Source organism: Pristis pectinata, chromosome 4, assembly GCF_009764475.1.
Source record: "Pristis pectinata isolate sPriPec2 chromosome 4, sPriPec2.1.pri, whole genome shotgun sequence".
NCBI lineage: Eukaryota > Metazoa > Chordata > Chondrichthyes > Rhinopristiformes > Pristidae > Pristis > Pristis pectinata.
The window spans coordinates 37,150,837-37,175,916 of record NC_067408.1 but is presented as its reverse complement, the minus strand read 5'-3'; the positions used below and the strand labels follow the sequence as shown (position 1 = coordinate 37,175,916).

The following is a 25,080-nucleotide window of genomic DNA, read 5'->3' as shown; positions in this document are numbered from 1 at the left end:
AAGCTAATCCCATATGTCCGCGTTTGACCCATATCCCTCTAAACCCCTCCTATCCACATACTTAATAAAATATCTTTCCAATCCAAATTCATGACAGGAGTGGATATGCTCAATCTCCTTAATTAACAAATGTCTTAAAATAACACCATTTAGATTCGCATCCTATTCCCCCTTTCTCCACCATTTCAATCTAACTTACTGAATCTGAGATAGAGCGGCACAATGGACACTTCCAAAAGGTAGAATCCTGCAGGACTATGTGCCTCGCTATTGATGTTAACCCCACACTTCCATTAAATAAATTCACTTATCAAACAGAAGTTACTATCTGTCAATTCTTAATGCTAATTAACTCACATTTAACACCATCTTTGCATACAAACAAAAACTGACATTTTTTCGTTTGATTAATTTGGTTTATTTAGAGTATTCCATATAATAGTGACAACATTTCAAAAAGTAATCTATTGGCAAAGTATCATGAAATGTCCTATGGAAGAGAAAGGCACTATAAAACACAATTTACTTTATTTCTTCATAGAACCACAGAACAGTACAGCACAATACAGGTCTTTTATCCCACCATGTTGTGCCGACCTTCAAAGCACACCTAAGACTATCTAACCCCTTCCTCCCACATATCCCCCTATTTTAAATTCCTCCACATGCTTATCTAACAATCTCTTGAATTTGACCAACATACCTGCCTCTACCACTACCCCAGGCAGCGCATTCCATGCACCAATCACTATCTGGGTAAAAAACCTCCCTCTGATATCTCCCTTGAACTTCCCACCCATTACTTTAAAGCCATGCCCTCTTGTTTTGAGCATTGGTGCCCTGGGAAAGAGGCGCTGGCTGTCCACTCTATCTATTCCTCTTAATATCTTGTATACCTCTATCACGTCTCCCCTCATCCTCCTTCTCTCCAAGGAGTAAAGCCCTAGCTCCCTTAGTCTCTCTTCATAATCCATACTCTCCAAACCAGGCAGCATCCTAGTAAATCTCCTCTGCACCCTTTCCAACACTTCCACATCCTTCCTATAATGAGGTGACCAGAACTGGACACAGTACTCCAAGTGTGGTCTAACCAGAGATTTATATAGCTGCATCATTAACTCACGGCTCTTAAACTCGATCCCACGACTAATGAAATCTAACATCCCATAAGCTTTCTTAACTACCCTATCCACCTGTGAGGCAACTTTCAGTGATCTGTGGATATGAACCCCCAGATCCCTCTGCTCCTCCACACTACCCAGAATCCTGCCATTAACCTTGTACTCCGCCTTGGAGTTTGTACTTCAAAAGTGTACCACCTCACACTTCTCCAGATTGAACTCCACCTGCCACTTCTCAGCCCAGCTCTGCATCCTATCGATATCTCTCTGCAATCTTTCACAGTCCTCCACACTATCCACAACACCACCAACCTTTGTGTCGTCTGCACCCTTCTACCCCCTCATCCAAGTCATTAATGAATATCACAAAAAGTAGAGGTCCCAGAACCGATCCTTGTGGGACACCGCTAGTCACAGCCCTCCAATCTGAATGCACTCCCTCCACCACAACCCTCTGCTTTCTACAGGCAAGCCAATTTTGAATCCACACAGCCAAGCCTCCCTGGATCCCATACCCTCTGACCTTCTGAAGAAGCCTACCATGTGGAACCTTGTCAAACGCCTTACTAAAATCCATGTAGACCACATCTACTGCACTACCCTCATCAATCTTCCTGGTCACCTCCTCAAAGAATCCTATCAGGCCTGTGAGACATGATCTTCCCTTCACAAAGCCATGCTGGCTGTCTCTCATCAGTCCATGATTCTTTAAATGCTCATAGATCCTATCTCTAAAATTCCTTTCCAACAGCTTGCCCACCACAGACGTAAGGCTCACTGGTCTATAATTCCCTGGACTATCCCTACTACCTTTTTTGAATAAGGGGACAACATTTGCCACCCTCCAATCCTCCGGTACCATTCCCGTGGACAACGAGGACTCAAAGATCCTAGCCAATGGTTCAGCAATCTCCTCCCTTGCCTCACGGAGCAGCCTGGGGAATATTCTGTCAGGTCCCGAGAACTTATCTGTCCTAATATTTTCTAACAGCTCCAACACATCCTCTCTCTTGATATCTATATGCTCTAGAACATTAACCTTACCAACACTGTCCTCAGCATCATCAAGGCCCCTCTCCTTGGTGAATAATGAAAAGAAGTATTCATTGAGAACCTCACCCACTTCCACAGCTTCCAGGCACATCTTCCCACATTTGTCTCTAATCGGTCCTACCTTTACTCTCGTCATCCTTCTGCTCTTCACATAAGTGAAAAAAGCCATGGGATTTTCCTTAACCCTACTCGCCAAGACCTTTTCATGTCCCCTTCTTGCTCTCCTCAGCTTCTTCTTAAGCTCCTTCCTTGCTACCCTATATTCCTCATAAGACCTATCTGATCCTTGCTGCTTACACCTTATGTATGCTGCCTTCTTCCTCCTAACTAGCTGTTCCACCTCTCGTCACCCATGGTTCCTTCACCCTGCCATTCTTTCTCTGCCTCACCAAGACAAATTTATCTCTAACATCCTGCAAGAGATCCTTGAACAACGACCACATCCCCATAGTACATTTCCCTTCAAAAATGTCATCCCAATTTACTCTCGCAAGTTCTAGCCTTATAGCTTCATAATTTGCCCTTCCCCAATTAAATATCTTCCAGTCCTCTCTGCTCCTATCCTTTTCCATGACAATATTAAAGGTTAGGGAGCGGTGGTCAATGTCCCCCAAATGCTCATCCACCGAGAGATCTGTTACCTGACCTGGTTCATTACCTAATACTAGATCTAATATGGCATTCCCTCTAGTCGGCCTGTCAACATACTGTGACAGGAATCTGTCCGGGACACACTTAACAAACTCTGCCCTGTCTAAACCTTTGGTACTAAGCAGGTGCCAATCGATATTTGGGAAGTTGAAGTCTCCCATGATAACCATAGAACCATAGAACAATACAGCACAATACAGGCCCTTCGGCCCACCATGTTGTGCCGCCCTTCAAACCACACCTAAGACTATTTAACCTCTTCTTCCCACATATCCCTCTATCTTAAATTCCTCCATATGCTTATCTAACAATCTCTTGAACTTGACCAACGTATCAGCCTCCACCACCACCCCAAGGCAGCGCATTCCATGCACCAACCACTCTCTGGGTGAAAAACCTCCCTCTGACATCTTCCTTGAACTTCCCATCCATTATCTTAAAGCCATGTCCTCTTGTTTTGAGCATTGGTGCCCTGGGAAAGAGGCGCTGGCTGTCCGCTCTATCTATTCCTCTTAATATCTCGTATACCTCTATCATGTCTCCCCGCATCCTCCTCCTCTCCAATGAGAACAGCCCCAGCTCCTTTAGTCTCTCCTCATAATCCATACTCTCTAATCCAGGCAGCATCCTGGTAAATCTCCTCTGCACCCTTTCCAACGCCTCCACATCCTTCCTATAATGAGGTGACCAGAACTGGACACAGTACTCTAAGTGTGGTCTAACCAGAGTTTTGTAAAGCTGCATCATTACTTCGCGGCTCTTAAACTCCATCCCACAACTTATGAAAGCTAACATCCCATAAGCTTTCTTAACTACCCTATCCACCTGTGTGGCAACTTTCAGTGATCTGTGGATACGAACCCCCAGATCCCTCTGCTCCTCTACACCGCCCAGAATCCTGCCATTTACCTTGTACTCCGCCTTGGAGTTTGTCCTCACACTTGTGTACTACCTCACACTTCTCTGGATTGAACTCCATCTGCAACTTGTCAGCCCAGCTCTGTATCCTATTAATATCCCTCTGTAAGCTTCGACAGCCCTCCACACTATCCACAACACCGCTGATCTTTGTGTCATCTGCAAACTTGCTAACCCACCCTTCCACCCCCTCAACTAAGTCACTAATAAATCTCACAAAAAGTAGAGGTCCCAGAATCGATCCCTGTGGGAGACCACCAGCCACAGCCCTCCAATCCGAATGCACTCCTTCCACCACAACCCTCTGCTTTCTACAGGCAAGCCAATTCTGAATCCACACGGCCAAGCCTCCCTGGATCCCTTGGACTCTGACCTTCTGAAGAAGCCTACCATGCGGAACCTTATCAAATACCTTACTAAAATCCATGTAGACCACATCCATTGCACTACCCTCATCTATCTTCCTGGTCACCTCCTCAAAGAACCCTATCAGGCTTGTGAGGCAAGATCTCCCCTTCACAAAGCTATGCTGGCTGTCCCTGACCCTGTTATTTTTGCACCTTTCCAAAATCTGCCTCCCAATCCGCTCCTCAGTATCCCTGCTGCTACCTGGGGGCCTATAGAATACTCCCAGTAAAGTAACTGCTCCTTTCTTGTTCCTATCTTCCACCCATACTGACTCTAGAGAGGATCCTTCTACATTATCCACCTTTTTTGCAGCTGTAATAGTATCTCTGACCAGTAGCGCCACCTCCCCCTCCTCTTCTCCCCCCCTTCCTATACCTTTTAAAACAGTGAAATCCAGGAATATTCAATATCCATTCCTGTCCTGGTGACAGCCAAGTCTCTGCAAGATCCACAATATCATAGTCCCATGTACTTATCCAAGCTCTCAGTTCATCACTCTTATTCCTGATACTTCTTGCATTTAAGTAAATGCACTTTAGCCTATCCCCCTTTCTAGTTTTATACCCTATACTCTGCTTCTCCTTCCTCAAAGCCTCTCTACATGTTAGATCTAACTTTTCCCCATCCACTTCTTCCTCTGACCTACCCCTCTGGTTCCCATCCCCCTTGCAAACTAATTTAAACCCTCCCGAACCACACCAGCAAACCTGCCTGCAGGGATATTGGTCCCCCTCGGGTTCAGGTGTAACCCGTCCACTCTGTACAGGTCCCACCTTCCCCAGAAGAGATCCCAATGATCCAAAAATTTAAATCTTTGCCCCCTGCATCAACTCCTCAGCCACACATTCATCTGCCATCTCCTCCTATTCTTACCTTCACTATCACGTGGCACTGGCAGCAATCCTGAGATTGCTACCCTTGAGGTCCCATTCTTCAGCCTTCTGCCTAGCTCCCGAAACTCACTTTTCAGGACCTCAGCCCTCTTCCTATGTTGTTGGTACCAACATGTACCACGACTTCTGGCTTTTGTCCCTCCCGCTCAAGAATGCTGTGGACCCCATCAGAGACATTCTGGACCCTGGCACCTGGGAGGCAACATACCATCCGGGATTCATGCTCACTTCCACAGAAGTCCTCACTAATTTACTCTCCTGTGACCATAGTTCAAGGTGATGGGACCAATGGACCAAATAATCATCTCCTGTACCATAAATTTCTATCATATACTCTGAAGTAATATTTTATGTACCTTTCAGATACAATCCAATGTCAGTAAGTTCCACCCACACACTAATTACCCTCTGACTAGTTGCATGTGACTAATATGGCAAGCTGCCAAATGATTTGAATTTTTATCAAAAAGCAGGTTAAACTGTACCAAAACAACTTCTGTAATAATTATTCATCATCTACCCAACATATAAACAAATTATTTTTTAAAAATTGTGTGATTTTACTCAAGTAATCCCAACTTTGTGAAACAGAAATACTTACTGATTAATATTTGCTATTGTGTCCATCCAACTACGAATGCGAACCTTGTTTCGCACATTTGGTGGGTTGCTAAACTCATGAATAATACAAATGTGATAAGGATATGGTCCACTAAATATGTTCCTTTCCAGTTTTAAAGTATCGATCTGTAATACAATATGAAAAGTAGACAAATGATTGCATTTTTAATATTATTTTCAATAATTGCTTAAAAATCTACAATAAGTAAAATCAAAGTTCTTTCTTAAGTGCATAACTTTCAATTTAAACTGTTTTTCGTAGTTACACGGATTTTCTGTATCTTAGCATTTCCTTAAGGGACCTGCGGTTGAAACTGGTAGAGATAAGGGCTAATGATCTTTAGGCATTATTAAAATACTAAAGTGGAAACATTAATTTACAAGCAAAAATATCTTCAATCCATGAAGAATTCAGCACCAAACTTTGAAATTGCAAAAACCAATCAGCAACATCAAGCAAATATTGCTTGGCATGCTGAGTCCTTTTGGAATATTCATTTCCAATTTTAGATTTCCAAGAGTTGCATGATTTTGTTTTTATTTATTATTCATTCTAGAGATGGGAGCATCAATCGCAGACAACTTTTATTACCATTCCCAAATGCCCGCAAGCTGGTGATGGTGATATTAGTAAGCTGCCATCTTGAACTACTGTAGGCCATGTGGTGAAGGTACTCCCACAGTCCTGTTGTAGAAGTCCAGAATTTTCAGGGAAAGAGCAGGGAAGTTAAACTAATTTGATAAATCTTTCAAAAGATTAGTAAAGACATGACAGTTCCATTTTTCACTATAGGATTCTGTGCTTGCATGTACCACTTCTCAGCTGCAAGTGGAACAAACAAGGTATTATAAGATGTCTTCCTCAGTTCCATGATCTCACCAGTATGGCCACAGAAGACAAACCACATTAGATAGGTCACAAAGACAATGTATATACATGCTCCAAATATCATTGAAGAGGACAACTCTCAATTCATAAACTAAATCTGCTTAAAATACAAATAATAGTTTGACAATCTATCCATTCCACTGTGAGACCATAAGAAATGACCCCAGGAGTAGGGCATTCTGCCGCTCGAGCCTGCACTGCCTTTCAATGTCACAGCTCATTCAACTTTCCCCAAGTCCCTTTTCTTTCCCTATTCCGATAACCCTCAATTCCCTTACTGATTAAAAATCTACATCAGCTTCAAATATATTCAAGGATTCAGCCTCTGTAGCTTCCTGGGCAAGGAATTCCAAAGACTCCCATATACCTTTGAGTGAAGAAATTCTTCCTCATCTCAGTCATAACTAGGCACCCCCTTCCTCTAGAGACTATTTAGCCATGAATGAATGGTGGAGCAGACTCAGTGGGCCGAATGGCCTAATTCTATTCCTATATCTTATGGTCTTACTATGCCCTTTTTGCTAGGCTCTCCTGTGAAGGGAACTATTCTCCCAGCATTAATGGTGTCAAGCTACCTAGGAATGTTATATGTTTAAATTAGAATGCTTTTCATTCTTCTAAACTCCAATGAATACATACCCAATCTGTTCAACCTTTCATAACATAACCCCATGGCTCAGGATCATCTCAGTAAACGTTCTCTGAACTGCCTTCAATGATAAAGTATCTTTCCTTAAAAAAAAGGGGGACCAAAACAATACTCCAGATATAGTCTCAGAAGTGCTTTGTACAGTTACAACTTACCACTTATAAATTCCAATCCCCTTGCAATAAAAGCCAGCATTCCATTAGCCTCCCTAATTACCTGCTGCACCTCCATGCTGGCTGTGCTAACTTAGCTAACTCTATTCCCATTCCTTTATAATTCCCTTATTTAAGTTTAACAATGTTGCTTCAAATCTGAGTTTTTCTTAAGATGTCAACACTGCATACAGTCAAGTCTGTTTATAATTGGTGCAGTTTCCACCTTTAAATGTTTCAGTACCTGGCATCATGTGGCTTAAAAAGAAACACTCATTTACACTTTGAATTTGTGTAATAGATTGTAATAAATAAATTGTTTGGGCTGGATATAAGTACAAAAACAGTTTAGTTCAGAGTACACTACATTTCTGGTTCAATTCAACTTTAGCACATCACCTGTGATGCTTGTCTTCTTTTAGTCATATGAATAACAACCAAACTTAAGGAATAACACATCATCTTACTGGGCACAGCACATCACTGTCTTCTGGACTCAATCTGAGATGAGCATTTCCAGATTTTTCCACTTTCACTTTAGATGGTCAGCATCCACAGTAATTTCCTACTTTAATTTCAGCTCTACCGTCCTGCACTTTCCCCTTTGTTATTTAACCTTTCTATTCAATCTACTCTTTAATGAACCTTTCCTTTTGTTCTCTCTTCCCCCTGCACCTCAAAATTTATTTCTAGCCTTTCCTGGATTCGATGAAAGGGCATTGACCCAAGTCAGGCTGTATTTCTCCACAGATAGAGTCTGACCTGAGTACCTCAGTATTTTCTGTTTTTATTTCATAACAGTTTAATTCAGTGTACAACACATTTCTAGTTCATTCAACTTTAGCAAAATGACCCACGTACCTCAGCAGTTTCCTTTTTTATTAATTAACAGTTTAATAAGAAAAGAAATGCCTGAAGATTCTGAAGATGAATGTTAAATTCTATCAAGGTGTTTTTACTACTTGCAAGGGGATCTTTTACTCTGAGATCATTGATTAAAAGTGCCATATTACATATTACTGGATCCAAAGTAGCCTGTTCCCTGGTTGGCTCCGTAAGATAATACCTGAGGAATCTATCTTGAATGCACTTTATGAATTTCTCTGTGCTAGTATTTCCAATTTGATTAATCTAATTTATATGAAGGTTAAAATCAGCCACGATTAATGTACTATTCTTTTTACATTGTTGCATTATTTCTTGATTCACAGTCTTTCCTAAAGTGTGGCTATTGTTTGACAGGGGAGAGTGGGCATATACTACTCCTACTACTCTTTCTCTTGCTTTTTTTTAAAAAAATCCTTCACCCAAATGAACACCAACCAACATCAAATACATCCATGAAAAGTTGAAACATGTTACCTTGAAGAGATGTACTTATATTAAAACCACTTTAAGATGAAATACTGTATATTTGGAAATATCAAGAGAATTAAAGATAACATTCATTTTAAGGGTATTAAAAGTTAACTGCATTTGCAAGGAAACTCTGTTCATTCACCTGTTGCATTGGCCGGAGATAAATGATACGGTTCCTTTCTGGAGGCATTCGTAAAATCTGGTCAAGAACTTGTTCAATATTGAGCTTCCGACACTGCACGTAGTCAAATCTGTTTACAATTGGTGCATTCTCCACCTTTAAATGTTTCAGTACCCTGCATCGCGTAGCTTAAAAAGAAATACTTATTTACACATTGGATTTATATAACAGATTTTAATAAATGAATCATTTGGGCTAGGTAGCAAGGTGAACACAAAAACAGTTTTGTTCGGTGTACACTACATTTGTGGTTCAATTCAACTTTAGCAACATCACTTGTGATGCTTCTCTTCTTTTAGTAATATCAAATAACAACAAAATCTAAGGAACACACCTCATCTTTCTGGATAAAGCACATCACAGTCTTCAGGACTCAATCCAAGATGATGAGCATTTCCAGAATTTTCTGATTTCACTTCAGATGCTCAGCATCCATGGTATTTTCCCACTGTAATTTCAAATCTACTTTTCTGATTTACACCTCTTCGAGACCAATCATTGTGGATTTACTTGTCCTGAACTTCCCCTTTGCTATTTAACCTCACTCTTCAATCTCTCCTCTCCATGTACCTCAAGGTTTCTAGTCTTTCCTGGATCTGATAAAAGGTCATTGACCTGAAATGTCAGGCTGTGTTTCTTTCTCCACAGATGCAGTATGACCCAAGTACCTCAGTATTTTCTGTTTTTATTACATTAACATTTTAATAAGGAAAAAATCTGAAATTTTTCCTCCAGGGCCCAATGAATAAAATAGCCAGAGGAGGAGATATTAAGACTTGATGAAAGAGTGGGTTTAAAGACTATTTTAGAGAGAGGGGAAGCTGAAGACACTGTGGAGTGAGAGATGGGGTGAGGGGTGATTTAGGAGCTAACGTCCCAGGATTAGGCTACATAGCTTAAGTGGCAGTTACTGACAGTAGAATGAAACAATAATTGGGTGAAAATGTGATTTTTGGAGTCTACAAATTTGATGGCTAATTCCTGTCACTTAAACAGGCAGATAAGAACTTTACTGAGAATGAGAGAGTGCAGTAGATTAGCCAGGGCTCAATACATACAACTTTAAGTACTAAGTAAATAATGAAATCACCTGCTGCTCCGGATGGTGGGCAACAGGTCATTAACAAACGAAAAAGAGGAACTATGAAATTAAATTAACAAGCAACTAAAATATTTTACAGACACTTCAATTCAATAATTTAAATAATAAATTATTTACTTCATTAGTTACTAGGGAGATAGAACAGGTGAATGTAACATTGGAATGATGAGTGAAGTAACAAAATTACGTATTTAAAATAGAAAAATGGAATACATTAAATGATCTCCAAAGATAAAAACCTGTGGTCCAGATAGATTGCATCCATGCATTTTAAAAGAATCCACAGAAGAAAAGCAGAGGGATTGCTACACATTTACTAATTTGTTTGAAAAACAGTTAGTGCCAGAAGATAGATAGCTAACAATGTATCTATACTTGAGAGAGAACACATCCTGGGAATTACCAACAAATTTAACATTGGCAGTAAGAAAAATAATGCAATTCTGCTGAAGGTGAGAACAGAAGAACATCCAGAGACAAAGAGCATAATAATAGAGATATCATGGAATTCAATAGGAAAGTCCTGATTGACCAATGTTATAGTATATTTTTGAGGCAGTAACTGGAGAGTAGATAATGATAGTATTATTAAATGTATTTTATCAATAATTTTTAAAGTCCTTCAATAGAGTACTACACAATAGACAAGATCAGAGAATGCAGAGTCAGAGAACAAGCAGCAGAATGGATTGCTTGCTGGCTTCAGGATAGAGAGAATGGTAGAAGATGGGCAGTGGTAGGACCACTGGTGTTCACAATATACGTTAATGATTTAGAGTCTGGAATCAAAAAACTTCTAAATCTATGGGTGATACCAAATTATGAGGGATAGTAAAAACTGAAAAAGATTGCAACAAATTGCAGAAGGACATTAATAAACCTGTATACTAGGTAAGTAACTGGCAAAAGAAGTTCAGCAATGGTAAATGTGATGCAGTACATTTTGGGAGGAAGAAGATCACTTTATTTGGAAGGTGCAAGTCTGGATGGAGCAGAGGAATAATGGATCTTGGATTATAATGCGCCACTTTGTAAAAGCTGTGCCTCAGGTTAACAAGGCAACTGAAAAGCAACTAAGCACTTGGGTTTCTTTGAGAGATAAAATTGAAAAGTAGGCAAGTTATGCTAATTCTGCATCAAACTTTGGTTAGACCACGCTTAAGATTATTGCATACAATTCTGGTCACCATATTATAATAAAAGACAAAGACAATGGAGAGAGAGCAGAGAAGATATGCAAGGATTATACTCAATATGAGAACATTATCCGAACAGGATGGACAGATTGGGTCTCTTTCCTCTCAAAAAAGGCAGTTGCAGGGTGACTCAGAAGTTTTTAAAATGATAAACAGTTTTGATAGAATGGATGCAGAAAGAATAATTGCACTTGTAAAGAGGATAATAGCAGGCTATCATCATAAGATAAGCCATATGAAATCCTGTAGGAAATTCAGAAGAAAACTTTTAACCCAATTGTAGTAGAAACATGAAACTCATTACCTGAGACCATTTGAATCAAACAAGATACATTTAAAAGGGAGACTGAGCAAGCATACAAGAATAGATGATTATACAGATAGAATTAAACGTGGAAGGATAAAAGATTCCAGTAGAGCATAAGCAACAGTTTCAATTGGTTGAGCTAAATCTCCTCTTTCTGTACCATCAAGTAACCCCATGTAAAACATTGAGCAATGGGTGACTGAGGCTATGTGAAATAGGATACCAACAGCAAAGATGTGAAATGCCTCAAAAGGTAAAATACTACAGAGGCTGGAAATCTGAAATAGAAGGTTCTGATAAAAAAAATCGCTAACCTGACACATCAATTCTGCTTCTCTCTCCACAGATGCTGGCAAACTTGCTCATTATTTTCAAAATTTTTGTCAGAGATTTGCAGAGTGAGAATATGGGAGCTTGTCATATTAAATAACTGAATCTGGAAGAGACTTCAATTTCCACATTAGATACCAGTGCTGGGACAAGTGGACAATGTGTGAAGATGACGTTATGGGGCTAGAAGTTTAGCATTGGATGATATATATGGCAAAACTTCTAAACAAAACTCACTGAACAGAGAAACCGATTTGAAATGGTGACAAATTTGGTGAAAAGAGAATAAAGTTTTTTCCCCCACAGGGTGTGAGGTACCACTACTTGGTGATTGGATCAAATCTTAATTTGTTAGTATTAACAATTCTTGATACAAAGAGATGAAAATGAACACATGAAATTTTGGGTTCTATCAACAAAATTTTTGGAACTTTCATTTAGGCTACTCCTTCCTTGTGCAGAGGAAAAGAATTTCAACTTCACAATTTGTAAGATTTGATAACAGACAAATTAATTCCTTTACTTGTTCTCCTAATCAAGTGCAAACTGGCTGCTGTGCTTCCGTGCAACAATGGCTGCATTCCAAAATAGTTCACTAGCTGTAAAACAATGCCATTGGAATCGATAAAATTGTTACCTCCTTCCCATTTCTTTTCTTACGGTACATTATTGTAAATTACTTCTTTGAGCAAGAAATTAAGTATTTTGGAGTTTCACTGTGAAAACTTGCAAGACAAAAGTTTATAATGTTCGTGAGTTTAGAGACTGATCTGCAATGTATTCTTTCTCTACTTGTTGAACAGCAATTTGGAATGCACTTTGATGCAAATTCAACAAATTGCTGAAAGCTGAAAACTGAAACCAAAAGCGCTCACCATCATACAATTATACAGGGTGGCAATAGTGGTGCAGCAGTAAGCCCTGCTACTTCATTCCTGAGACGTGGATTTAACTCCGACCTCCAGTGTAGTTTGCATGCTCTCCCCATGACTGCATGGATTTATGGTAGTCCTGTTTCCTCCCAAATCCTAAATATATGCTGGTTGATAGGTTAATTGGTGACTGTAGATTACCCCTAATGTGTTTGGGTGGTAGAAAATTCAGGGTAAAGCTGATGGCCATGTACGAGACATGAGGTAATAGGGAAGTATGTGGGAGAATGAGATTGATAAGATTGCTCTGAGAGCTGGCATAGACTCAAAGGGTTGAATGACTTTGTTCTATGTCATGAAAAATATAAAAGTATAAAAAGTGTAATATTAGGAAGAGTGCCACTTGCTTATATTAAAGTTTTCACTTTTGCTTGGATTACAATATCCATAGATGTAAGCTGGATCAGAATACCCATATCTTCACAACATTTTGCTTCTGTTTTGCTATGGATTGTGCTAATCCTCGGTATCAATTTTTACTTCTTAATACTGCTTCATTGTCATTATATATCAATTTCTTTACCTCAATTGTAAAGCTAGCCTTCAAACGCTAAGCATCATTTTGCAAAGAGCACTGATGTTTGGTCTCTGGTTACTCATTCTGAAAAGTGTCTCTTAGGTATAAGCCCAATCTATTCACATTGTGACTTACTCATCTGTCATAAAGTACACTTGCCTTGGATCTGAAGGCTTCCACAGCCACTTCCAAGAAGGACCATAATCTACAATTCCAACTGTCAATGCATTCCCGATTACTTAACCCAAGGATGTTATATCAATTTCTGCCCATTTAGATATCTAATGTGATTGATTAATAAGTGCAAGTACCAATGCAATGTGAATCAGGGATTTAGACTATCAAAAAGGTGCCATGATACAAAACAAAATTCAGTGCACGTTATCAAGGAGCAAGATCAAATTTTTGTAAATGGTGTAACTTGCTAAAAAGCAAAACTTGTTTAACGGTACAACACATAGACCTCACCACTTTTGCCAACTTAGGGATCCGAAAGACTCAGATCAAGTCCAGATGAGTGCAGTCACTTTTGCAGGCAAATACAGCAGCTAATTTACATGCAGAAATGTCTCACAATCACTTGCAACATGGTAAGCATACTTAAATGCTGCCCGTTGAGGATGAAGCAGAAACACCCTTATTCCTTCAGTATTTTCATAAAGCCTTTTGCTTTAATTTAACCAAACAGTCTAAAGAGAATGGAACACTATCAGTACTAAAGTGGAAATTCAAATACAAGTAATTAAATTTGGAATAAGTAGCTGGTATAAGCAGTGGTAGCCATTGCCTTAAAATTGCACCGAGTTCATCAATATTCTTCAGAAGTAAAGATATGTCATCACTACACAGTCTGGCCTATAAGTGACTCCAGATCTACCAAAGTCATTGACTCTTAGCAAATTCATCCGTTTCAGAGGCAATTAGGGATGGGCAATAAATGTAACCCATGAAAAAAAAATTAAAAACTGAAGATTAAGTGTTTAATTCTCTGAGAGAGGAAAAATTGAAGCAAGAGGAGGTTGGGCCTGTGAGCCTACTCAGCCATTCAATACAATCATGGCTGATCTTCTATCTCAATACTATATTACCATTCTCTCCCAATACTCCTTGATGCCTTTTGTGTCTAGAAAGCTGTCTCCTTAGATATGCTCAAAGAGTTGGCCTCCAGTCTACTAGGGTACAGAGTTCCACTGGTTTACCTTCCTCTGATTGACTGTAGATGGCCTCGAACCATTGTACCACTAGACAGACAACTTCATGGATAGAAATTGTACAGAATATATCAATGCATTTACCCAATTAGGTATAATATATTTTATGTATATACTATATACATAAATATTTTGTAAAATTAGTAAATTTATGAAATTTTGTTACACAACAAAATGAATACCAGCAATACTGTTTCATCGCAATGGTCATCATTGATGCCACAGTTCTCAAGTATGGTTATGTCATTAAGCACTACAGGGGAGACTAGAATTCTTTCTGTATGATTTTAAAAAAAAATCATTTTTAGGAATATGGACATTGCTGGCCATAGCAAATTGTCTATCTAATTTTGTTCCTCAGAAAGTGATTATGGGCAGTCTTGAACAGATGCAATTTGAGATATCAGAAATACAAGACAATGACTTAAAATTAAATAAGTGATTTGGAAGAAACTTCATTATTCAATCATTAGAATGTGGAACTAGGCATATAGGGGTTGAGATGAAGATTGTGTATGAATTTGAGAGTTAAGTACTAAGTACACAAAGAAAAGACAATCAAAAGAGGGGATAAGATGCCATAAAGTAGAAGAAAGCTTGTATGGAAATCTAAACATTGGCATTTACCTACTGGGTCAAATGGCCTGTTTCTTTTCTGTAAGTATAATTTTATGTTTGGTTTACCCACAATGGTGTTATCATGATTATGACCCAGTGACATCCAAAATAAAAACAGACTGAAACACTGTGCACCTCGTGACAGCATTGTTTAAATCCATTGTTTAAAGTTTCAAACCATTTATAATGGTGTATCCAGGTTCTGTATATTTGCATATACTTCAGCCATGCTATCAACTGCTTTCCCATTTCTTGTCAGTGAACACTGCCCTCAAGAGGATCTCATATAATGTTGGAGAGACTATGCATATGATATTTTAAAAACTGTCCCAATGTATCATTATAATGAACTAGCCAAAAATAATTAAAGTACTTACCATGGATAAACATCATCTTGGGACAATCTCTGAGCAGTAAATCTGTAATTCCGCAATTAGTAAGTGTAATCCCAACCAAATTTTTGGATTTCAGATTAAGAACCTGTAATACATATTACTTATTAATTACTCAAGATGCAAAAATGGCAGCTATGTAATTTTTAAAAAATATACTCAAAAGTTGACCATAACAAAGGTCAATTTGATCAATGCATTCTCATCCATAGTTTAAGTGGAAGCTGAACTGCACATCGTTGGAAGATTCCAGGTCTGTGCCATCACCGCAACCGAAGTGGTAGCATGGTTATATCTCCTGTTAGCTATGTGCTTGAGAATGGTGAGTGCCAATTTTCCACATTATTACATTGTTTCTGACATTCATTGTTAAGGCTCACACATGAGAAATGGCCTCTTAACCTTGCTGTCAAGGGGCGCCCACAAAAGGCTCAAAATAGAGGCAAAATATTTAGATGAACTTTAAAAAGGAAAATTTATTTAAAAAGATGCAAAAAACAACTGGGAGTTCTTTGCACTAATAATATTATTTTTATATTCAAGGAATGTGGGCTTTGCAGGCTGAGCCAGCACTTAATTGCCATTCCTAGTTGCTCAAGAAGGTGGTGGTGAGCTGCCTTCTTGAACCGCTACATTCCTTGAGGTGTGGGCATGCCCACAATGCTGTTAGGGAGAGAGTTCCAGGATTTTGACTCAGTGACAGTGAAGGAACTGAAATATTTCCAAATCAGGATGGCGTGTGGCTTAGAGGGCAACTTCCAGATTATTGCGTGCCCATGCTTTTGTTGTCCTTGTCCTTCTAGCTGGTAGAGATCATGGGTTTGGAAGGTGCTGTCTAAGTAGTCTTGGTGAGTGGCTGCAGTGCATCTGTAGATAGTACAAACTACTGCTACTGTGTATTACTGGTGGAGTGAGTGAATGGTTGTGATGGGGTGCCTGTCAAGCAGGCCGCTATGTCCTGTATGGTGTTAAGCTTCTTGAGTGTTGTTCAAGCTGTACCAGTTGTTCCAGGCAAGTGGAGAGTATTCCGTCACATTCCTGACTTGAGCCTTGTATAAGGTAGACAGGTTTTGGGGAGTTAGGATGCGAGTTCACAGGATTCCTCACCTTTGACCTGCTCTTGTAGCAATATTGGGTATATGGCTACTGCAGCTCACTTTCTGGTCAATAATACCCCCAGGATATTGATAGTGGGGGATTCAGTGATGTTAATGCCACTGAGTGTCAGTGGGCGATAGCTGGATTTTTTCTTTTTGGATATATTAAATAAACAGCAAGCAATTTTTAAGAACTAATCTCATATTTCACCTGAACATGATCATCCTCAATGACGGGATCACTGGTGCTTGTGGATTTATCTGCAGTTCGTTTCCGTTTGACAGTTTGCCTGGGCTTAGGTTTAGAAATATCTGGAAAAAAAGTTAGTTCATCAAAATAAGAAGACTGGAACCTTAAGCAAGGCAAAGTAAGTGAATAGGAATAAATTTAATAACTGCATTTTGGAGAATCTAAGAGGGAATCAGGGTAGTTGCAACATATCACATGACCTACATCTGGGCCACTGAAAATTTACAGTTATCACAAGAGAAATACTCTTCCAAATTAAGGCAGTGTCAGGCCTTCTCCCTATTTTTACACAAGGAATGATCTGCTTTCAGTAGCAAAACCCTGTGTTCTGAATTTGTGGACTATTTATTCACAATTCTGCACAAATTAAAGTATGTGAGCTACAAGTTCATCCATGGAACCAGAAGTACTGTTAACGATGCAAAAAATTTAGCAATGAAATAGTAGCCTTGTGCAAAAGAAAAATAGTCTTCACCTATCACAATTAAAGTTTCTGCCAAAACATGAAATAGCTAGCTGAAAACAAAATTCACCATTCAACCAAGACTGGCAATTTGGTCTGAACTATAGTTAACGAGTCCAGGGTCAAAAAGTACAGCTGGCATAGCACACCACTGCTTGGGGCAGCATAAGCATCTACCCACCTCACTTCCTCTGCTGCATGTGCTTAGAAGGTGCAAGACTAAGACTTAAAGAATTGATGAGCTAAATTCAATTTTAGATTTTGGAGTTGTTAAGGTTTGCAAAATGGATTTCCACCATCGTAAATTTACATGTCTAAATCAATACTGCCATCAGTGGGAATATATAAGTGGATGATAGATGAGGCTGAATAATCTTTTCCTTTGCTCCACTGGAGTACTCACAGCATCAAAGAACATGTTTTCTTTCACTGAAAGGTATTGTTTGATGGTTTCACATTGTCAAGTTTTGTCCTGGCTTTCTCAAGATCACACCTGGGGTCTCTTAAATTCTTCTTTAAAAAAATCAGCTATAATTCTCTAACATTTGAGTTGTTTTACATCTAATGATATACACAAATTAATGCCGAGTTTAGTTCATTACAATTTGGAAAACAATGTTATCTTGTTGATTAAATTTTCATTAATGCATATTGGATATCTTTCATATCCTCATTCAGTTAAACGAAGAGTCACTTGAAATTCCATCCTTTATTCTCATTCTTGGGTCATGACAAACATTACTGCAGAGATAATTTTAAAACTTTGGCTGACACGTCACCTGCATGCTGTACAATCACAGATATTCAATACATTTTACTAAACAGCAAAAATGCAATAAAGAAAAGGCCACCTTGCCCTAAACGCATGCTTTGTTCCATCAGGACAAACACAATTTGAAGCATCATGGATTCTCTGCAATTACAACATTTTATGAAAAGTAATATTGCCATGAATTGAAAATATTTATAGGGTCGAATTGTCTCTCTCTGTGCCATAATGTTTCTGAGATTCTATTTTTACAGCCTTGTAATTTCTAGTAAATGAAGTGCACTGAATAAATTAAAAGCTATTAAATAATACATTCAAAAGGGGAGATGTCGCTGTGGTCACTGGTCAGTTTCCTAGTGTGCTTTGGAATTTTGAGTTGGGCCACAATGAAGAAATTCATTGCAATGGACAGTATTCAGGATCCAATATCATACCAATGGTGCATACAGGTTTTTTTTTAAGATTTGAAAACAGGTGAATTCATAAAGGGCAACAAAAGTTGAAAGATTGAGTTGATCAGTGCAGAGGGCGAAAAGAAGTGAGGGTATGTGGGGCATGCAATAGTGAACAATTTAGAAAGGGAAAAGCAAAAGAAACTGCAAATGTTGGAGATGTGAATGAAAAACAGACAATGCTGGAGTTATTCATGCTTCAGACACCCTTTCAGGATGATGATGATCATTTATCAGTTCTGATTAAGATCATCAATCTGAAACATTCTTTCTCTCTCCACAAATGCTGCCTGACCTGCTGTACATCTCCAGAATTTTCTGTCTTTATTTTAGAAAAGGGAAGGGGTCTGGAACTAAAGGAAGTACTTGCAAGTGAATATTTCAATTATCTCTACATCTGTCTTGAAGTCAAAACTATTAGTTCTCCAACAATAGAGAAATATACTCAGTAAAATACTTCTGACGCTATAACAAGTTTCTTTTTCCCCTACTAGCAGTTCTTGAAGAATTAAGCTCTGTTAGCCACAAAGCTGTTCTATTTAATACTATTTGATGAATTTTTGTCCTTAGCATTTACAGAACCTGACAGTAAAGAACAAAGTTTATAAGTGGCACAGCAAGGTTAACTACTTAGCCCTCAAAGTGAGTGAAAACAAGACAACATTATCTACTTCTGTTACTGATGGTCAGATGATGGGAACAAGAACAAGTTGAACATCACAATGAACAGCAATAAATTTCATATAGGATGTTGTAGCCAAAATGAATTAGCTGTCTTCTAAGTGCAACTGATTTCAGAACACATGCCAACTTATTCAAAGCTACTCCTGAATTTCTTCTTGATTGTCTTCAACAATATTCAATGATAATTAGGGCTAATGGTACTTAAGACTTTGGGTCAGAAGACCATCAAAAGCATCAGCTTTGCCTTTGAAAGAACTTCCAGTAACACAACATGAAAATGCTTTATTTAAAAGTCATCGAAGTTTTTTCCTGTACATTAGGCTTGTTCAAAACTTATCTTTATTTGGAGTAAAGGTATTATCAACCCTGCCTGAAAATAACTGAGAATACAAGTGCTGATCACTGTTGAAAAGATGACAGGCCAGATCATGCTTGTTCTAACCCACTCCGCTCCCTAAGTGCACTATTTCCTGTGGCTGGGCTTACTTTTTGTGGTCCACATCCCCCCAGGCCTCATACTGTGATAATGCCACAAAGCAGACACAGGCCCAAGGGTGGTGATTAAGTCTCAGGCAGTGAACTCAATCCCCAGATTGCTCTTTTGGCCCTTTGACAGCTGAATACTGCAAAGGTCTTAAGAACAACCATTTAGAAACTGCTGATATAGAATTGAATCATTAAAACTGGAAAAAAAAATCCTTAAAAACACAAGCAATAGAAATTTTTTAAAAATGTTAAATAAAAACAACTACTTGCCTGCACAATTTTCCATCCAAGCTGGCAACTCCATTCAAATGAATGGGGCTATGCTAGAAATGCCAGTCATGGGTGGCATAAAGCCTAGGAGCCAGACGTGATATGAATTTGGCCACTCAGCTTAGCATGTATAAACCTAGCATCAGAGTGGGACCATCAGACACTCCAATATCTGATCTTCAGCTTGTTCCTGAATTCCATGTGGCAACGTACAGTCAAATTAGGCAGAAACAAACGGATCCGTACACTTCAGCTAGTAAGTGGAACACTATGGAACCACCAGTGTAGTGATCAGAATTATCAGGCTCAGTGGCATAAATCATGCTGGAAGATATCAGTAGCTCTGGCCATTTAGCTATTTTAAACTAGGTCTGAGATTTTCATGCGGGTGCTGTTGAGTATGTTATCTATCAAGTCCCAAGTAACAGATAGCATCTAAGTTCTGTCACTCAACTCTATATTGTCTCTAGCACCAGGACCAAGCATTACAGGAAGTCAGGTCAAATTCAAGATATCATTAATTAGGAGGCAAAGGAGACATTTATTTAATAAGATAATTATTGTTTTAAATGTAAATGTTTTAAAATCATTTATATCCATTTTAGTAGTTTTAAATGCCTAAAAATCACAGGCATTAGAAAATATTAAAACCTGTAACAGCTTTGACAGAAGGCAAAGACCCTCACCAAGCTTTGGGGACATCACAAGAGTTGGGCACGTGGCATTTCATCACTTGAGGCCCAGTCACTGCCAAGACCCAAGAATGTAGATTGCAGAGAGTTAAAGAGATTGGCCTTCTGCATCCAGCCATGAAAGGACCAGTGACTCCAGGTAGCAAACTGTGGCTGCCATTTTCAAATCAAAATGTTTAGGCAAATTATTTGGGTACTAGGGATGGGTGGGAAAGAGGCTTATTTTCCAATAGTTCAGCAGAGTGAACCTCAATGTACCGATGTGATGAAATGATCTATATGGATGGCCTACGAAACAAAGATTTTCACTATACCTCAGTACATGTGACAATAACAAACCAATTTACTTTTACATGTACAGAGCAGAAATACATGGACCAAGAATCAACTGGCATGACTGTTGCAATATTATGTAAAACAATAATTTCAGTTAATAACTCTTCTAAGCTCCATTTCAAGTTTGAAACTCTAATCCAAGACCGACAATTTATTGCAATACCAAGTGTGCACTAACAGGCCTATCATCTTTAACCAGATAAAACTGAGGCCCACTTGCTCTGAACAGTTCAAGCTTGAACAGGAAATCCTTCTACTTTTCAGTCACAAAAATAGGTGATCCGATAATTCAATCGTTTGCCATTTGTAGAACACTATTAAATCGGTGGCAGGTTTATCTGAATAATAATCAAGCACAACTTCAAAATTCATCACTTGAATTTAAAGCACTTTGGGATCTTCTGAACCTCTGAAAAACCCTATTAAAACAGCGGTACCTTTGTCAAGCTTAACACTAGTAAGGCAGCAAGGGGCAATGTTTCATACAGACAAATAGCGATCAGCAACACAGAAATAGACTGGTGTGGGGGAAGGGAGGTGACAAGGATGAACTAAGTTGCTTTCTTATTCCAAATTTATCTTGCAGAAAAGATTCTCAACAGTTGGTACCATTTAGTACAAAGCATTGTAAAAGATTTACAGTTATATTTGCTTTACCTGGCTCTGCGATCAATGGAATCTGGCTAAATTTGCTGCTCGATCTTGTCACAGGTCTACGTGGATAGTCTTCATGCTGGGCTCCTTTGGAGCACATGGGATGATGATTCATATTCTCTGTGTCTCTGGCAACACCACACTCACCATTAGTCCTCCCATTATCAATATTCTGTTGTTCTTGGGTGCAAACTGAAGATTTCCTCTGTGAAGATTCTGATGCAGTTGAAGCTGTTTTACAGCGTCCCTTTAAGTCACAATTCTCAGAAGATGCCCTACTTGTGGAAGGTTCTTCAGGCTCTGAGCATCCACATGTCCTCCTTTCATTTACCTGAGTTGTGCTGCACATGCAGCAAGTAGGAACCGAGCCATTCCTTGAGTTTTGCTCATTGCTATTAGATGAATCTCCAATACTACGTGTAGAACATGAACAGGTATGAATTCCACTATCAAATTGTGATGAATATGTTGCATTATAATGTCTGCAGCCTCCATTCATAGTGTCTGTCCCCTTAGATTCCATACTCTGAGAAGATGTAACAATGTTTGAGTTGGCAGCTTCTGATGGACTAGAACAAATTCCAGTTGTGGAAGAAACATCTTTGCCTTTATTCCTCTCTGGGATATCACTGGCTGCTTTCATATCAGCTTTTATTTGTTCACTGGTCACTTGACAGCTTTTCTCGCAACTGCTTTCATCCACTAGGGATGGTCTTGGCAAACCGGACTGATTAACTGGGCTTTTTTTCCGTAATGGGGCCTTGCCTTTACCACAAATGCCTGCAAATAAAAACTGCATTAATCTAGCATCAAATGTATAACTTCACATTATGCCCAAGTTGTTTCAAATTGTGCGTATTATTTACAATTGTACAAAACATATTAGTTTAACAAAATAAGCTGTTACCTTCTGCAATTGAGAAAACGGCAAAAGATGAAAATAACATTCAAAAGACAAAAGTAGCTTCAAATGAATGTATATTGCATCAAAAGAATTGACTTGGATCAAATACCTCCAGTTATGCTTTGGAAAAAATGGAATGAAACAGGCCACCAGATATTAGGAAAAACAGTGATAAATAAAGTTAACATTCTTAAGACAGATTCACACGTGATTTTCCTCATGTGCTTAAATGGGCTTTTCTGCAAAAAGCAGAATACTTCTAGAAATACAGCATGAATAATTATCAGAGAGCTGGAAAAACTGGGGAAAACTGAATTTTAATGTGCGGAGGGAAAATTTTAATTGAAAACTCCAGTCAGAAACATTAGTCCCAATTAGTTTGAGAACACACAATCTTACTGGCCCATATAGCAAACAATAAAAATTAGATACTCATTTTAAACTGGGAATCATTTTTGAATTACTAAATGTAATTTAATGTTCAACGCATCATATCACTCAACACAAAATGTTCAAGTGACAATTAAAATCCTGATGATGTTCAGATAATTTTCAAATAAGAGCTTATGAGAAAAAAAATACAAGCACAGTTCTGTACACCAACTTCAATACTCACCAGTTCCTTCACAAAGTACATGTGCACTTTTTCTCCCCTCATCTGAAAAATTATCCCCATCATCACGTCCATTCCAATTCCCAGAAGTATCTATATTATATTCATCGTCATCTTCACTATCTGAATCATGTACAATTACTGGATTTACTTTGACAGTTGGCTGCAGTCCACTTGGTCCTAAATAAACAAGGTTTCACATTGCTCACAGTAAATGTAATGCTCAAAGGAAGTAAATACCAAAATATTTATGGGATTAAAATGTACAAAGCAAATCTACAATTACTGGAAACAAAAGGACTTGCATTTATTAAGAAAATTAGTCATCTCTTGATGGTTTAACATACATTTGCAATTTATTAACAACACAAAATCTTAGCGCTTTTAACAGAGATAATTCTTAAGAGCATTAAACAAAATTTGACAAGCCACGCAAGATATTAGGCCAGGTGACCAAAAGCTTTGTTAACATAATTGATGCATGTTAAAGGAAGAAAGTAGGGGGATAGAAGTTCAGTGACTGAATTTCAGAATGATAGAGCCCAGGGAGCTGAACACAGCAGATAATAGTGGAGTAATTAAGATGTGCAAGGGGTCAAAATCGAGGGAGTGCAGAAATCTTGGAAGGGTAGTGCATTCCTACAGCACCATATTGAACTGTCAACCTAAATTATAAGTTCAAATCCCAGAATTAAACTACTCCAATTCAAAAATCCTCAAACCCAGTCTGATTGGATGTCTTGAAATCAGGGCTCCACTTTATATCAAATAACCAATAAACTTAAGTGAAGCTGGTAATTCCTGTAGAAAATATCTGGTATCCTGACAACAAAAGTGTCACAAGCTTATATTGCAGATCTGTTTTAAGAGTTATTAAGTATTAACTTGGATGTCTGACTGCCATCAAAACTGGCTGATGTTGGTAGAGAACTAAAGAACATTACAGCTGAAAAACAGTTATGCAACAAATGTTGCATGCAATCGTTAGTCACAATTCAGCAATGTACTAGGACCTTCAAACAATAATGAGGAAAGGATGGTGAGCAGCCAACAAGCTAAAATCATAACACTAGCATATGTAACTAAGCTAAAACACTGAAGTCCATCCACATTCAGAAAAGATTTGGCTTTTTGGCTCAAGTGATAATAACAACTTGTTAGTGCCTCTGGAAGTGCTATAGAATAATAGTCTCCATTGGTGTCAATTTACAGATTCAGTTCTTTCACTTTATCCATCTTATAAAGCTCCAAAATAAAAGTAGCAAATTGTTAATTTAGCATACAGGGAACTCCACACGCAAACCTGCATTTTAATCACATTGCAGCATGCAGAGCAATAAAATACTGAATTTTAAGATCTTTCTTAACTGAAATGCCAACACTACAGGGCAGGTGAGTCTTGCACTTACAGATAGGGAAATTATTGGTGAATATCCTTAGGTATAGGATTTATGTACATTTGGAAAGTCAGGGGCTGATCAAGGATAGTCTGCATGGTGGAAGAGGATTTCAGCAGAAGACCTGAGGTTGATGGTGTTAAGGACTGTAACAACAGGGGAAATAGGTGGTCTTCACATGGGCTGAATACATGGTCCAAAATTCATCATGGGGCCAAATTTTACCCTAAGGTTATGGACAGTCCAGTTCAGTTTTAAACAGATGGACAATGTCTTGGCTCTTCCTAAAATTTAATTGAAAGAAATTCTGCTCATCCAAGCCTTAGATTGAACCTCCTATCACTACAGTGCCCTCATTTTCTGCATTGAGCTTGACTTCAATGACAACTTTCAACCAAACAATCTACTGACCACTAAATGCAGAATCCACCAGCCAAACTTGGCAAGTACCTCTGTTGAGTTCAAATGAGTCAAACTATCATTCCAAACAAAATATTCTTTGATTGTCATTGT

At 38.6% G+C, this 25,080-nt stretch overlaps 1 protein-coding gene across 2 annotated transcripts in view; it reads right to left on the bottom strand.

Annotated features, from left to right (window-relative positions):
* The window catches only part of fbxo38 (F-box protein 38), a 65,366-nt gene that overhangs the window by 5,890 nt on the left and 34,396 nt on the right, over nucleotides 1–25,080 (bottom strand). For both annotated transcript variants that reach the window (XM_052014065.1, XM_052014066.1), the window contains exons 14-19: nucleotides 23,174–23,350; nucleotides 21,657–22,433; nucleotides 16,809–16,909; nucleotides 15,486–15,588; nucleotides 8,857–9,023; nucleotides 5,646–5,791 (exon numbers count right to left, since the gene is read on the bottom strand). In XM_052014065.1, coding sequence (XP_051870025.1) covers nucleotides 5,646–5,791; nucleotides 8,857–9,023; nucleotides 15,486–15,588; nucleotides 16,809–16,909; nucleotides 21,657–22,433; nucleotides 23,174–23,350 — 1,471 coding nt within the window. The remainder of the gene's footprint in view (nucleotides 1–5,645; nucleotides 5,792–8,856; nucleotides 9,024–15,485; nucleotides 15,589–16,808; nucleotides 16,910–21,656; nucleotides 22,434–23,173; nucleotides 23,351–25,080) is intronic.